Raw genomic sequence first — 17,168 nt, 5'->3', positions numbered from 1 at the left:
AATCTGTGAACCTAACATAAGAATAAGAAGAATTGAAGCACTTGCTATAAATGCAACTTGCAAGAGTGCCAGAAACATAGACTGTACCAATTACTTAAAATCATAGTCACTTACCACGTCTGCACATGAGAAGTTCAGCATCCTGTTATTAAAGCCCTGTTTATTAAAACAAATACATAGATAACAATGTCTTTCAGTGATATGAATATCAGAATTTCACAAGTAAGCACAATTAAATCAGACCGTACTGGACTTGATTCATTGAGTTCTTCACTTTAAACAAAGTAGTTTCAGTTCATCATGATCATATGGAGAATATGCAGAATTTAAAAAAAAAACAACTAAAAAATCGCCCAAAATCAAAGTAGTACACATTATACACACTACAGAGTGAAAAATCTTTTACCAAAATCAAAGTGCTACGTTCACTAATGGTAGCCATGGTTACAATCTAGGAAGGATTTCAAATCTAATATGAATTAAGTATAGAATAATGCTTCTCAACCTGTGGGCTGTGATGTCTGTCCCAAATAGAAGTAAAAAAAAGATTTGGATTCCATCTATAATGCATTTGTAACTGGGCCTCAAAAAACCATGTAAGGGGCCAAAGCGAGCCTCTGGTTAGAAAAAAGGTTGAGAAGCTCAGGTATGGAGAACCACGTGTGATGTCATAGACATTCATCACCATAGAAACTGGTTCTACACAACCTCACCTGGCCTGAATATTAGTGAACACAATACTATATATTCTAGCACCTGGATCCTACCAAAGCTGTATCAAAAGACTGTGACATCATCAGTGTGGTATTGTATTGGATGGGGCTTTTTCATTAAACTCTGTGACTCATTGCTACACTTTGCACACAAAGTCCACGCATACATAGGCATTCAAGTTCAATTGCTCCCAACTGGACAGTGTGCCATTGTGCAGATTTGCTTCATCCTTTGTAATTCATTGTCTTTCTTCCAGCATTAACAAAATATATTTAAGTTAAAGGAGACCTCTGGATGATTTTCAGACATTTACATATGAACAATTATAAATTGGTTATACTGGGTACAGAGTTTCAGAATTTATAGTGATCGGGATGAGGACAAAAAATGTTAACAAAATTTATAACAAATCACAATGAACAAGGATGATGACATGGCAGCCTCACTATGAGAATGCATGAGTAGAGGCTTAAGAGAGCAGAACAAAAGAAGAAAGCATGCATAAATTCTACACAGGTGAACTTGTTAAGCACATGGTATTACATTGCTACATTTCTGATATATGTGAGGCTCCTATGTCATCATCACCGCTCAGTGTAATTTGTTTTTGTTTTTTTCAGAGTATTGATTTCACTGCTCAAGGACCACAATAAATTCCACAAATCTATACATGGAGCTGTTCATATCTATACTGCAACATGCCATAAAGTCTTTGAAATTCTAAACTTTGTTTTTGTTTTCTGCTACTTGATGATACTTACCAGTGAGGTAACATCAGTCCAGGAATCGTTGAAGAAAGCTGGGTCCATTAACACTCCAACAACTGATACAAAGTAAAATAAACACAAGAGAAGAAATTGATGAGTAGTCACGTGGTGAATGCAGTTGTCTTGCCACCTCTCTACATACAAAAATATTCTATACAACACTTTCCTATCTGCCTCACAATCCGCATTGCATTTTATATATTTCATTTCAATATATTTTCATATTTCTCAGGGAAAAAAATACACCAGATACAAACACATAGAATGATGCATGGTCTCAAGCTTAGATGCAGAGTAAAATATGATATCTGTGTCATATCTATAAAAATTTGAATTTAAGTAAAAATGCTAGAAAAATATGATGGAAATTTAAAACTAAAGGCAAGTTTGTTAAGCCTGGGTCCCACTAGAAACCAAGTGCAAAGGACTAGGTTAAGAGAATGGATACAAGTTAGAACCAAACTAAAAAAGAAAAAAAAAGGCAATGACACTTGGGGATATAGCAAATTCTTCTCCAATACAAATATATGAGAACAAATAAACAACATGCTACAGACAAATAGATGGTTGTTAATATACAAATATGTTTGCCTCTACCAGACAGCTGGAATTCCACTAATGAACCTAAAATTCATTCACTTGGACTATAATTCACCACTGATCATGATACAGACCTACAGACAGACACACAGAGACTCTGACACAAAAATGAGAGATGAGATTTGATAACAAAATTATAATTTTCCAATCGATTTACCCGCAGCAAAGGATTAGCTGACGGAGTGTGAGTCAAATCACCCATTTTCTTACCTGCTGGAACCACATCACCAACGAAGACAGACTTGCTGATTGTGATGTTGGCAATGTACTCAGATGCATAATCATAGAAGCCTTCACCTATAGAAACACAACAGAAATATAGACAGAAAGAATTACTTTCTCACTTACAACCAAAATGTACATTATGAATACCTAAACCTTAGTTGGCATACATCTGAGACTTTTACAAAAATGTTGAATGACCATTTGAATCTTACTGCAGCCTCTCCTGTTGGAACCCTGATTTTGTGATTGGTCGATCAAGTCCACAATAATATTACCCTCATATATGATGTCAGCAACAAGTCGATGAAATGTACATACTTTTCACGAAATATGAGATTTTGTGGAATCCTCCGTATAATTCCTTTATATTGTTGTCCAAAATAACATCATGAAGTGTAACCGTAGTATTCTCCCTATCCAGTGAATTCATAATTTTTTGATTGATCGCCCAATTTTCCTAAAATTGTCACTGATGTGTTCTACTAATATTTGTACTTTACTCAATCCACACTGACATTTGGGCTTTGGTTTCTATTGCAAAAAAAGTATCATCCCCTGTACAACCATTGCACAAGAAGACGAATACCACTGCCATTCAAGCACACATTTCATGCAACATCTCTACCGCACTTCCCTCTTCTTGTGGGATTACTCACCACTGTTGTACGGAACGGAGAAGACGTATTTGTCTGTGTAGAGGCTGCGCTGGTAGTAATCCTGTTCCCATGGATCTTGCATGTTCTTCTTTTCCTCCTCCGTCCATTGCATCGGGATGCTGGCGGTCATGAGACGCAGACAAAAACACTCTCAAAATACATTTGAAAGTTACCCTCTCAATAGTAATTTCCATATTGAACTAGAAAAGCAAATCATAGAGCGCAGACCTCTGCCAAGCAGCTCATTTCCACCCATAATGCACGCTGTTTCAATATTTCCCAATATAGAAGCCTTTTGTTTACGTCAATAGCGAACGTTTCGAAAAATGTCACAAGCTTCAATGACATATTTCTCTTTATGTGTAATGCTATATCCATATATATACATATATATTTTTTTTTTCAGGGGGAGGGGGTGGGGAGATTAAAATAGGGTAAATTCACAGAAACAGAATGGGAAAGTACTACTTTCAGAATCAAATAATGGTATTAGCCACAACCATATTGTACAAAGCAGATGAGATGATGACACCATCTCACAACCTTCCCACTGGCAAATTAAATGTTTTGTCAATTATTTAACAACTTCATCCCTCCAAAAGTCCATCCTAGAAGAATCATTGCTGATATGATGCAACAAAATTGTGGTGGGAAAGCTATATTGTCCTTTTAGTGGTTGGTTGTTGTTGTTGGGTTTTTTTTTTTATTTGGAAAATGGGAAGATACGTCAAGTCTTGTGAGCTGGTCAGTGGAAAGCTTGTGATCAAATGAGGTTATGATGACCAAATTTAACTTGCATATGTGGTAGCAACTATAATGTGAAGCTGTGAAATTCCTTAACTGTCTACTATCATGTTTGATTTTGACTACATATTAAATCATTTTATCAATTTGATCTTAGTCTATGTATTATTGTCAACTGTGTGCATCTTCTCCATTAAAGGAAACTATGACTCCTGGGATCAAGAGGGGTGAGGGGATCTTGAAACTGAGTTGGGGTGCGGGATGGAAGAGAAAGAGAACTACTGACTCACGTTTTGGGGAAGAATCTGGTCAGGCCTCCCTGGGTGGCAGCCAGCACATAGAGAAAGCCATTGCTGGAAAGATATCACAAATCATCATAAACATCATCCACTTCAGCTATATTCTTCTACATCAATCAGAACAGGGCCAGTATGTGCTGAATTGAGCACTTATTCAGCGTCCTACATCACAGTAAATTTGGGATAAGCTCTAGTTTGGCTTAGTTTGGTTTGAACTGCATTCTAACAAACACAAAATCAAACTCAAATTAAAAAAAAAATGCAAACAATAACGAATGCAATGGTTACATTTTAACAAAAATATTACGCAAGTAGAAACACATAGGCAAAAGTAAAATTAGATAAGCATATAAACAAAACATATAAATACAGTAATAATTATATAGTTCACTTGTCAGGATGACCCCTTCATAGCTGTCACTTTAAAAATTGCAGCAATAACACCTCCAGCAAGAACACCAGCAATAACACCACCAACGCGCATTTCCAGCGAGTTAGTCTGTGTAACGTGTGCAAAGTACTGGAACATTCAACGATATATCTACACATACAAATGTACATATTCATGTGGCCATACCTCATACAATGATTTCCATTAATATTCTTCATTACTGAAATCCTCTTCAGTGACTGGCCTACATAGTCATGTGGCCATACATAACATTGCTATAATGTGACAATATAATGCCAATGAAGAAAAATGTAATATAACATAACATTCATGGTATAGTGCACGATACCATATAATTGCGCCACAGATACATGATCGATCATTGTTTTCTCTTCTTTTTTTTTCTGACAGCATGCGTACGAAAGTGCTAGAGACATCGGCCTCACAGACTGCTTTGTAATTCATGCCCATCTCAGCAGACTTTTTGTCTGTCCTGCAATAGATTTTATGAACATTTTTTATTCTAGCAAGCTTACTGCTGTAAAAGTGGATATTTTCACGCGCTTAATTTTTCACGCTTGGCCGTGTAAGAAGACTTTCACATGTTTTTAATTCCGTGGAATCATTTAAGACATCAAGTACTGGAACATATGGCACGCAAAAATATTCGCGTGCTTTTATTTTCCTGCTAGCTCCTGGTTGTGCAAAATGCATGAAAATTTCAACACCGCAAAAATTTCCACTTTTACAGTATCTGTTTTCTATTGAGATTTGTTGAAAGGATATAGTAAAAACAAATATATCAAGCACTATTTTGAGCCACTAAGTGAAATTATAGATCCCTTGATGACAAAACTGCACTCTTTTCTTCAGGGTTGCTATTACTGTCACCTAGGAATCAATAAATTAACAACTACAGCCTCTCAGTGCATGGTATATGCTGTATACACCATTTAATTTTTTTGCGAATTGGGACTTCACGACAATTTCACAAGTGGTTAAATCTGTGATTGTGGAGTCCAGTACTGAATGGAGAAGTCTGCATTCATCACATTTATGTCGGGATCAGAGTTGATATTTTCACATGCTTTTAAATTTGCGACTAGCACCTGACACGCAAAATTTGCGAAAATGAGAACCTCGCAAAATATTCGGTGTATACAGTATTTGTTTGCTATCCCTTCCCATCCCATCCAGCAAAGAAAACAGAGTAGCCTCTGTATGAGTAGATGCACGCAGAACAAGGGGAAAAAAAAAGACTCACTCCACCATGGTAGATTCTTGCTTCGCCCACTCATCAGCCAAGTTGGACGTGATCTTTCCATCTATAAGCAGTTTGTTCACCATGTCATCATCACCTATGAAAAGGAAATATCAAAGCAGCGAGCACAGCATGCACAAAATGGTCAACATATCTGCTCAGCCGAGAGGATGGATTACTCGATGAAATGAATTTTATCACGAACGGACAGGTTCCAATACTGACCCTTTCATACCATAGATGGTTGAAACATGAATAACCCTCAACCCTTGAAGTGCATGTACAGTATATCCCCATAGCTGGGCAATTACCCCCAGAGGGCAATTACTCTCCAACTAAATACTGTTTAGTGCTAAGGTTAGAGTAAAGAATAGGGTTAGGGTTAGGTTTAGGGGTTAGGAGTTTAGGTTAGAGTTAGGACTAGGTTCAGGATTAGGATTAGGATTAGGGCCAGGGGAAGGGTCCGGTGTAATTGTTGAGGGGGTAACTGCCCTAGACCCCATATCCAACATACAGGCCTCTCCCATTATAACCAAGTCCTAGGGACTGGCAGCTTTCTTTCATTATATAAAAATGTCATAACAGCCGAACAAATGAAGTAAGTAAAGACTTTATATAGATTACAATTATGGGACCAGAACTTCCACTTCAATGCAAATTACAAAATTGTGTTATAACATACAAATCAAACATTAAAAAAAAGGAAGAAGAATCACTGCTTGGTATAACATGCACAAAAGTATGCCAGTTCTGGAACTCTGAATGAACACTTGAACTATGAACCCACCCACTCCCCCCCCCCCTCACCCCCCACCCCACCCCAAGGCTTGCAAGATTCCAAGTATTTACAACTACATCAAAACTCTCAGATAATTTGATGTAAAGCGTGTACTTTCTTCTTCTCAAGTTTATACCTGTCATGACAGGAAAAAATAGTGAGGATATGTGTACACCACAAGATGGGCAAGCAAGGGAACTTGGCACAGAGAGAAAATCAGGTAAGAAATCATGAGCAACTCACAATTTGGCAGCTGTATCTTATCAGTACTGGGTACAGATGGGCCTGCTGCTTGTCCAATATTAATCCGGATTACATTGGAAATATTTTCAGTCGGTATGTCACCTTCTCCATCCTGCAACTCCTCACAGAATACCCTGAAATGATGACAAGTATTTTCTTCCCTTAAACTCAGAATTCATGCACACGATTACTTATCAAAACTGGCTATATTAATCAACTAGAGACCAAGGGGTCTTGCGTTCACCCGAGTATCCCACGTTCATCTTCCACGCATTCTATTAGACTACTACCAGAGAACATAGCAAACTTGGGGGCAGCTTTGAGGGCTTCTGTAGGGGCATGGTGTCCATATGCATATTCCATCACATTGGTAAAATGCCTACCAAGCACACTCATGTCTGTTTTTAAGACATTCAACTATGCAGTTTAAAAAAAAAAAAAAAAAAAAAAAAAAACCTGAAAGTAAAAAATTGCCCCCTCCCACCTGGATCCCTGCCCAACCCCTGGATCTACTGAATAACCTTGAAAGTGCATTCATTAATATATTTACTCAAGAGTATTTCCACTTATAAACAATTTCCTTTTTGAAATAAGGGGTTCTGTGGTCCTTGTATTAAGTACACACAAATATTGTGTTGTTGGGTCCAGAAAAACTGCTAATATCTCAATTTTGGTTTTGTTTTACACCATCAAAATTTGCCAGCAAGTACAGAAAAGACTACTCAAGCTCCCAGGTAAAACCCAAACATGGAAAATTTGAGTCAGTCAACCAAAATGACAGAATTATCATGGTCCATTACAAAGGGGGCGCTGTGGCATAGTGGATAAGACTCCCAACTCCTGATCGGAGGACCCAAGTTTGAAATCTCGCCCAGTGCTTACGTCCTTGGACAAGATATGTTTTTACCCACCATGTCCCTCTCGACCCAGGTGTGTAAATGGGTACCTGGCAACACTAGGGTAATAACGATGTCAGTGCCCTCTGGTAGAGCAGTGGCAATACTGAAGTGGCTACCCTGGGTAAATAAGACCTTATTATCATTATTTCTTATTATAAAAAATCCTAATCTGTGACTTTTTGCAGGTTTTTGAGCTGGGCAATCACTTTGGGTCAATCAAATGTGACCTCACTGTGACAACCTAAGAAATTCACAAAATAACATTGATTTTCTGATTTGTGAAACACATGCATACACTTAAAAACATGGTCCTGCATGCATGTAGTGCTTCACAGACAAAAACACTGCCATACACTCACATGAATCAAAAGTTGCCATTAGCAAAGACTCACCAAGGTGCAATCAGGAAAAATGTTTCACTGTTTTCCTGGATGTATTGTAAGTCTTGTGTGGCTTTAGGGGGAAACAAAACAAATTTTTGGAACAATAACTGTGAGAGCACTAATAACACAAAAGATAAGAATAGGATTAAGTACAATTATAATCATCACCATCTTTGTTTTCATCATCATTATCATCAATATTACTATTATGAGGAAAAAAAATTACAGTAATGCTGCCCTCATTGACCCATCTTTCACAAGGTTAGAAGTCCCCTGATTACATTGTGCAAAAATGCTTCTAAATGCAATAATTTGGTGGTTACTCCATCACTTCTGGCTACAAAATAAAACAAAATACAAAAATGATGAGACAATTATGGACTTTACAAAAATATACGTGATAAGAAAATCTTAAAAATTTTCAAAGCACATGCACTAAAACCCATTATTTTTTTTGCCATTCCCACTCTTCTCCCCCCCCCCCTCCCCCCCCCCTCCCCCCCCCCTCCCCCCCCCCCTCCCCCCCCCCCCCCCCAAGCACAGACACACACAGACACCTGCCATTGCCCCTGGACCAAACCAGGAATAAGGAATTGGAGTGCCCGGACCCATTTGGGTCTGTCAGCTGTCCCCGTCTTCCCCCCCCCCCCCCATTCAACATTTTGTGGCCTGTGAATATTACTAGTATTGTATCTCCTGGAAATCAAAACTGAATATCATCTCTGTATTTATGTTAGAACCTGCTGTAATGAATAATAACTGGTATCAAACTTTAATAAACAATGATGGCTTGACATTTGGCGTCACTGCAAGTGTGCTCATTTTGTTTGTTTGTTTGTTTGTTTTTTCTTCCAGTGTTCATTCACCTCCCTTTAATACAAATTGTATGATCAGCAGACTTACCATCAGACTTGGTCAGTGACTGCACTCTGTACTGCTTGAGATCAAAGCTTGGCTGAGCAATGGCAACACTACGGGAAGAACAGAGTCAATCAGGTTCATTATCACAGTGAAATGCCACTTCCCTTTATAAAGGGATGGTACCATATGTCCCCCCCCCCCCCAAAAAAAAAAAATACAATGAAACCCTCCGCAATGATAACTTTAAACATAGTGAATCAATCCAAATACACTTTCAGGGTGTGAAAGTATAACTTATTACTGACATCTTACAGAAAACCCCATCCAATTTGCTTCAGTGGTCAAAGAGAAATGAGGAGTTTTGTAGAGCATGTCAGGAATGTCCATTGTGTTAACATATCATTCAGCTCCGAGAGCATCCATGTGCTAAACTTGGAAGAATCAGACCCATAATATAACTTACAACGATCCACATTTCTCTGTGACCACTGGGAAAATGAAATGTCCCGTATATATATATATAGAAAATTAATAACGTATACACAGCACAGTACAGGAGGCCCTATGCACAAACAGAGTGCAATCGCTACACAGCTTTATAGCATTTCATCCTTATTCAGTGGAACTATGCATACAGCTGTACATTGTTTGTATGTGTAAAAGTACAATACTAGTTCATTTTTTCATTTCTCTCAGGTTCCTAAAGCTGCTGCCTAAAAATGTATATGAACAAAAAATGGAAATCAGCTTACCTGAATGTGGTGTTATCAATAAACGTGTAGGAGTAGGTCATGTTTACATACTGCATGTAGCGCTGTTTAAAAAAAAAAAGAGTAAGAGGAAAGCTCATAAGAAACAGTCAAGAATATGAGTCAATCTGAGTACAGAACAAAATGGTTTTCACAGCTTTACAGATGACTTAAAACGTATTTCAGTCAACATAAAACATCACAGACTTTCCAATATCTTCATTCTAATGTTGATGTTACATCCCAGTGTTATCAATTCAGTGATACTTATAGCAGAGGTCAACACCAACTTTTTTCTCTCGTGGTCTGATCCGGCCACTTAGGATTTTCTAATCTGAAATCTTGGGGGCAAAAAAAAAAAAGTATGTGGTAGCCCAAAGCAAAAGAAAATGTAACAATCTATTTTGAATCCTAGTTGTCCCATCGGGCCAGCAAAAAGTAACCTTTTTAAAAATTTGGTGGCCCAACATCAAATTTTAGTGGCCTGGGCCACCATCAGACCACTGCTATTATCAAGCCCTGCTCATAGACAGTGTGTTGTCTTCTTTTGTATTATCATCATAGCACATTTACTCTGATTTGTGGCCTTGCATTAAAGACTATTACAACTAGTCACAGGATGATATCATTACGGTTTGATCAAGCATTGGCAGAGGTGACTTTCAGTTTTACATGATGAATATCTTCAAGGTGTCTTTACAAACTGATCAATATAATTCCCAACTCATCACTAGTTTTACTATGACTTATGCACTGGGTGACACTTTGCTTGGATTAAAGAAAAAAATGAGGACACGGAGAAAAACAAATACCGCTATATCAATATTATACATATATACTGTATACGCTGTTATTTTTGTGTATAGATATTTTCACGAGGTCACAGACATTTTCGAGAGATGTTTTCACGAATTGACAAAAAGGCCTTCATAACCTTACCATTACCTTTATAGTGCATGGTGACATTTTCACATGTTGTTAAATTTGCAGTCCAACTGTGATTTGCGAAATTGGTGAAAATTATGGCAAACCCTCACAAAAAATAACAGCTTATACTGTGAGTATGTGCACCAACGAATTTCAGATGTAACTTCCTTCGTCATTACCAAAGGGAATATCTCATCTTTCTTTCTCACCTCATCTCTGGACATAAGGGGAGTCTCAAAGGTGACAGTGCCGTTCTGCCTGTCAATCATGCTCCTCCTCAGCTTCAAAGATACAAGAGACAACGATGACACCGGTATAAGTGAGCATCATCTCGACAGCATCAGATTTAAAACTACTTGCACCAGATTCAAAACTACCTGCACTGCAAACTTCGCATTCATCCGAGGCATAGTTAGTTTCACTTTGACCTTAGACCATTCCAAAACAGAAGTCATGGGATCCCAAATATCTCTGCAGATTTAACTTCATAAGGGTACTATTGTTTGCCGTGAAAGCTGGAAGCCAATCTATGTTATCTTCTGGAGTGGCATATTCTTACAGAGCCTTGAGCATCGACACGTCTAGAGCTGCTTATGATGGAAAATTGATAGGGTATTAATTGACAAGTCGTTATTTCAGCAGTAACATATATAGACTTTTTCTCCTTGCTTATTTCGAAAATCTAAATCAGGAAATATGACTATGAAAGCATTGTTTATCACTGATATCTGGACTCAAGAGTAAATGTTAAATTCTTTCTAACAAACACACACTACCAGTAATTTGGGTTAATTCTTATACCGGAATATAGTTTTTCTCTTTCCTTAACTTTTATTTTAAGGAAAATGCTCCTACAGTGTAGCAAATTTGAACATGAATGCTAAATCTTGACATCAATGTACTGAAATATATTCTCTGAAAGATATCACCGATAGATTAACACACTTTAGCTCAGGCAAAGAATGCAGAAAATGGCAACTTCCTATAATGCACTATTTAGATCTATCAAATATAACAGTAGAATATAAAACTTAATGACAAAACTTTAATTGAAGAGTAGAAAAGAATAATAACATTCCTTCATCTCACAGCAAAAATTATATGTTCTGGTTCATTTCAAACTTAGATCTTGGTCAACTACTAGATATGCCATATATTTTGTGAGTACAATATTTGGCAAATTTGGACTTTTGCAAGACAATGACGATTTTGTGAGTGGTTGAATTTCGGATCAAGAATTGCGATGATATAATGAGAAATATCTATCATCCTTTACTTGGGAATAGTAATTGATTTCCCATCCTAAAGATGATATCTGGGCTACGGGAGGCAATATTTTCACAAAATATTAATTACGTGGATAGAAACAGAGACTCCAACTGTCCCGTTTTCGACGGGAGATCTCCCGCCGAAAGCCCATTTTTGCAAAATCTCCCGTTCTCCCGCTTGAGATTTGATTTCTCCCGCCCTGGCTCTGTGTCTCCCGGTGGAAAGGATTTCTTACTTATTGCTATTGTGTGTTGAAAAAATAAACCTTAGAAAGCACCAGAGAACATCTAGAACTCTAGGAACTTCGCGCTTCGCACACATCAACTTGGAGTCTCCCGTTTGCTAGGGGTTTCGGGCGGGAGAATCTCCAGATCAGAAGGTGCTTGGGGTTGGAGTCTCTGTAGAAAACACCACAAAATATAATATACCTGGTACACAGTATACAGTAGTTTACATCTTTTTCAAATGTACTCACTTCTAACTTCTCATCCGTTGTGAATTCCACCTCTAAGAAGTCAACGTTGGGGGGATCAGACAGATAGTTCAGCTGGAGCGAGGTTGAAAACAAATAAGGCCAACAAAACCTTAAGAATCCTGACAATACCACATCCACGACTTTACAGTTCTAACAAGATTCGAGTCACTTTGCAGGTCTCTGTTTTCACACCCACTACCTACCCATTCCCTTAGAATGTTTGTATTACCATGTCTACAAAACTTATCTGAGTTGAATATCTGGTTGTCCGAAATGTGACTTTTATCATAGGTATTGCAGACATTACAGAATCACTACTTCATCAAGTTCAATTTCATGGATCTGGATATCTTTGAAGAAATTTTGGCAAATTTAATTTTTCCCATTAAGCAACCACATATCAAAAAAAAAAATGTTTCCCTCCCCCATTCTTGCATTGCTAAATACAGTAACTCATAATAAATATATCAATTCAAATGTAAATCATGTGCCAGATTACAAGGGCCACTCTTTCATGTTGGAACAAGGAATTATTGCGGAACTCTTAAACATATCTTTTCTTGATTGTGTAAACTGATGCAATATTTGTCAAGGACAGCCTTAAATAAGTGTACTGTATGTGACAAATTTTGCATACGGGTAATTATTGAAAAGTAAAAAAAAAAACTATTTGTTTCCAGGTATTTGGCTAATGTGTCTTTTCATTATTTTTTACTAAAACAAAAGGTTTCATTTATCCTGTCCACAGAAATTCGCAATTCCTACCAAAAGCCAGTATGAAACAATATTAACCCTAAAATTAATTTCTCTCTTTGTGAATTGCAAGTCATAAAGTCAATTAGAATATGTTTGTTTTTTATGAGATACATACATTTCTTCATATTAAGAAATCATTCCTAAATTGTTCTAATAGATCTGCAAATTTAACTTAGTACAGGCTGTATGTAAATCAACTTTATTGTACTTTCCTAACCTTAAATTCGAAATCATTCTTTACATTTTATGTAACAGATCTGCAAATATTGCCTATAGCATGTATCAAAATCAACTTTACTGTTTTTTCCTAACCTTAAAACCAAGGATTCATTTTATAGTAGTCATTAAATGTCTAGTTACAGAAACATATTTAATCAAAAAAAGCAAAATGTAAATGTTTATGTACAAATATTCAAATTTACCCAGTACGATTTCACAAACCAGGACAAATCTTGTTGAAGCACAGATAAACTATTGAGTCATTGCCAGTTATTTGAACCACACACCAATTTCCAAGCACATAGAACTATGCTGATTTTGGCCAGTGAGGCAATTTCAGGGGTTATCAGACTTCAACGAGAAACTTGATAAAAAATAAATAAATAAATAAATTGTTTTGATATGTTGTAATAACAGATAGCCTGTTGGAGACAAGTTACAAGTTTACTTGGGCCAGTGTCTATGGAAAGTGTGTGTTGCAGCAAAATCATTTCATCCTCAATGGGTTAAGGTTATTCTTTATGTCTGCATCATGCGACCATAGTTTTAAGCAATGGCATTTACAAATTGATTATGCACTTTACACAATCATGCCAACAGTCTTAGTTGAGGTGCACTGTATATTTATGTACCAGAATGATTTTGATTCTCTGGGGCTTGCTAGTAAAGGATTGTCCACAAGTGAATTACACGTATAAAGTGCTTTCAAATTGGTGCGATGAAGTAATCAATCGGTAACAAATTATCAAGTTGTATCACATGACTACATCTTCCTTACAAGAAGGAAAAAAAAAAACTTGTTGGTAATATCACACACAAATAAAAAAAAAAAACATGCTCGGAATGAATGCAAAGGAAATATAATGTATATGATATACTTCATACAAGGGGCAAACTTATGACAATTTCACACGTACTAAAGACAGCACTCATACTTCCATCTACGTCATGCATTTCGCCATGCACATTCATACATTCAAAAATGTAATGATGAAAAGCCATTGCAGTTATATCAGAATAAAAAGTGCTATAATTATGATGCTGTTCCAACACTTATGCATGCTGATAAACTTGATAATCTGAGAAATTCATATTGAGCTTCAGTAAGTAGATAATTTTTCTTCACACACACATTAATCTTACCTTGAACATAATTCCATACTACATAATAATTGTAATATTCTATTGATAAATACATGCTACAAGCTGTATGGATCTTACATAAATATGCAAAACTCATCAGCATACATTTGTAAATACAATAAGATTAGACCCTAAATAAAAAATAATAAAAGAGGGTAGTATGTACGTGTCACTTGGTCCAGTATCGCTGGATTAGTCCTATTTACTATAAAATGAAGTATTTTGAAGAGTTTTGTACAAAAACGTACGTGAAGCTGCACAATCTGTCTCAAAAACTCACACATCAACTCGCAGCAGAAATTGTATTTGTGTATCACTATCACCCCATTAGAAATGTTCCTCCTCCTCCTCCTCCTCCCCCCCCCCCCCCCACCCATCTTAATTATATACAGCTTTATTCAAAAATATGTTCATGGATCATGTGAACAAACATTAATAGCCAACCTAATGTGCTACCCCAAGTTTAAGTTGCCTTCAATGATTGGAGGAGTAGGTAGCCACATTAAAACAAGATGATAGAAGTTGCATGAAAATATGTCCTGGAATGTTGGAAGTTTAGAGACAGTGATATCTGTGCCAGTCACATAATTTATGCAAATTAGATGAGGTACATTTTGTAATGTCATCACCTTACAAAGTCTCTCACTGTCACACAAATAAATTTACACACAATTTCTTCTTTTTCTGCGGAGGGCGAGGTAAGAGGTAGAAATCGATATGCATCCTTTAATCCAAATTATTGTAAAGTTCTAAATGACTTGGCAGCATAGATGACTTTGAAAGTGAATGTATTTACAATTGCTCTAAATCAAAAAGTAAAGATATGATTTTCACAAAATATTTAAATAACCAATGGTTGAACTGTCAGGCAATGTAAATGATTCAACTTTTCAAGCATATTTACGTGTGTGATTGCTGCCAATATTACTGTCTCATAAAAACACATGGAAGTTTGACATTCCATGATTCTGCTTTTATGTTTGATTTTATCAAAACTTCTACACCTTTCATATGTTTTATTTTTTCAATATTTATTAAGGTCAAATGCAAAATGGAATGCATTTAAGTTCAGAACAAGGGAACATGTAGTCCAGTAGAATGTTGATGCAGTTTCCTTTTTATACAATGTATTAAAAATAGAAATGATAGTATTTTGTAAATTCTATGTGTTATACCATTCTAATGGCATTGGTAGAAAATTTACTTACCAATACCAATTTTGGTGAACGTTGAATACCATGCAGTGGGTATACACACATAAGTGCTGGTTGACTTTTTTATGTATGGGCCATTTGCATGCTGGAGTAACATTCCATACATTCATCACAACTGACTGGTATATAAAATATAATGTAACTCTCTGTAAGCTTGGAATATATTGAAGTAAAAGTGCAGAGCTAAAAAGTGCTGAACATATTTCATGCTGTTAGTATTTACTAGAGACGCACATCCATTTGATACACCATACAAGACTGGTGTACATAATAGAGCAGAAACACTCAATATAGCCAAGGGTAGCAACATGTGTAATGTGACCCAGCACCATGATACTCTGATAAATTTGCAGACACTGGAGCTGAAAAAGTTACAAAATTGGGGTGATTTGGCTGAAGAAAAATAACTTTTATTTATCTTTAAAAACTGCAATGAACATTTCAGAATTACTTCTCGTCACTGCTGATAGGAAATTCAAGTTCAAAGAACATTTTGAAATTAAAACCTTTGCATTTTTAGCAAGCATGGTATAGGAACGTTTTGAGCTGACCTGTTCAGTTTAATTGCCTATAACGTTGAATGCTTACATACTTGACAGTATCTTAAACTTAATTTCCATTCTAACAATAAATTCAAGAATTTTGGAGTTGATTTTCCCTCAACCCAGGTTGTCTGGTTGCCAAACTTCCCAACTTTTCTATGGTGGGTTGACATACATATAAACTATGGGACAAATTATGTTAATTATTGGAAAGCACAGACCCTGAAGAATTTGGAATTAAAAATCAAAATATCATTCGGCAAACTTAGTAAAGCTTCCATGGTGTTGAGGGTCACATATTAAGTAATGGAAGAGTCATGCAACAGATACATGAGTTTGTAGTAGATGTTCACAACATGAAAGTAACATCATGCTACATTTGGACAGTAACAATCACAGACCTAACTGTCATATACCCTGCAACAATGAGCACACCCACACACACAAACACACATACACATGCAAATACAAACACCCACGCTCACACACACACACACACACACACACACACACAGACGCTTATTGTAAATGATCCACCCTGATTGTGCTCAACCTCAACCTCACAGGACACATACATGTCATCATGGTATTCAATATCTTATATCTCTGTAACAATTAAGTACAAATACAATACCAGTACTGTACTTGTTGACCATTAACACACACTATATTGAAACGGATGTCTCTAAAAGCTCGGTATGATGTAACATGAGATTATACGAATGGTGTTGCGTCAGCTCTGAAAGACATGAATTAATGACCGAACACTAGATTCCACGAAAAGGGAAGGATAGATTTTGGGCTGCTTCTACTGGTAGGTTAGGATGCTACCTTTTAATCAAGAGGTTTTAAACAGGGAAGAAGGGGGGGGGAACACTATTATAGGGGGGCAAGGGGACGGAAGGAGTACAGCAGTGGACAGCAACATGACAAGTTGTTGTTAGGATCACAAACTTGTTCATGACCAGTCATAGATATAATGCTTAGGCTGATGGTTCTGAGGAGAATTCTATAGTCTTGATAGTTATCTCATCTTCCAAGTGGTGAGATCAC

The 17,168-nt window shown here is 36.7% G+C and overlaps 1 protein-coding gene across 4 annotated transcripts in view; it reads right to left on the bottom strand.

Annotated features, from left to right (window-relative positions):
- LOC139729161 (voltage-dependent calcium channel subunit alpha-2/delta-1-like) overlaps positions 1-17,168 on the bottom strand; it is a 106,490-nt gene that overhangs the window by 13,397 nt on the left and 75,925 nt on the right. For all 4 annotated transcript variants that reach the window (XM_071640089.1, XM_071640090.1, XM_071640091.1 and 1 more), the window contains 12 exons: positions 12,242-12,313; positions 10,707-10,778; positions 9,574-9,635; positions 8,864-8,931; positions 7,970-8,030; positions 6,679-6,812; positions 5,661-5,754; positions 3,997-4,059; positions 2,963-3,081; positions 2,292-2,378; positions 1,476-1,537; positions 115-156 (listed from right to left, as the gene is read on the bottom strand). In XM_071640089.1, coding sequence (XP_071496190.1) covers positions 115-156; positions 1,476-1,537; positions 2,292-2,378; positions 2,963-3,081; positions 3,997-4,059; positions 5,661-5,754; positions 6,679-6,812; positions 7,970-8,030; positions 8,864-8,931; positions 9,574-9,635; positions 10,707-10,778; positions 12,242-12,313 — 936 coding nt within the window. The remainder of the gene's footprint in view (positions 1-114; positions 157-1,475; positions 1,538-2,291; positions 2,379-2,962; positions 3,082-3,996; positions 4,060-5,660; positions 5,755-6,678; positions 6,813-7,969; positions 8,031-8,863; positions 8,932-9,573; positions 9,636-10,706; positions 10,779-12,241; positions 12,314-17,168) is intronic.

This window comes from Diadema antillarum, unplaced genomic scaffold (assembly GCF_040938485.1).
Source record: "Diadema antillarum isolate AM-2024a unplaced genomic scaffold, OU_Dant_1.0 seq00000221_RagTag, whole genome shotgun sequence".
In the NCBI taxonomy this organism is placed as follows: domain Eukaryota; kingdom Metazoa; phylum Echinodermata; class Echinoidea; order Diadematoida; family Diadematidae; genus Diadema; species Diadema antillarum.
Note: the sequence above shows the minus strand (reverse complement) of the source record. Positions and strands in the feature narration are given on the sequence as shown.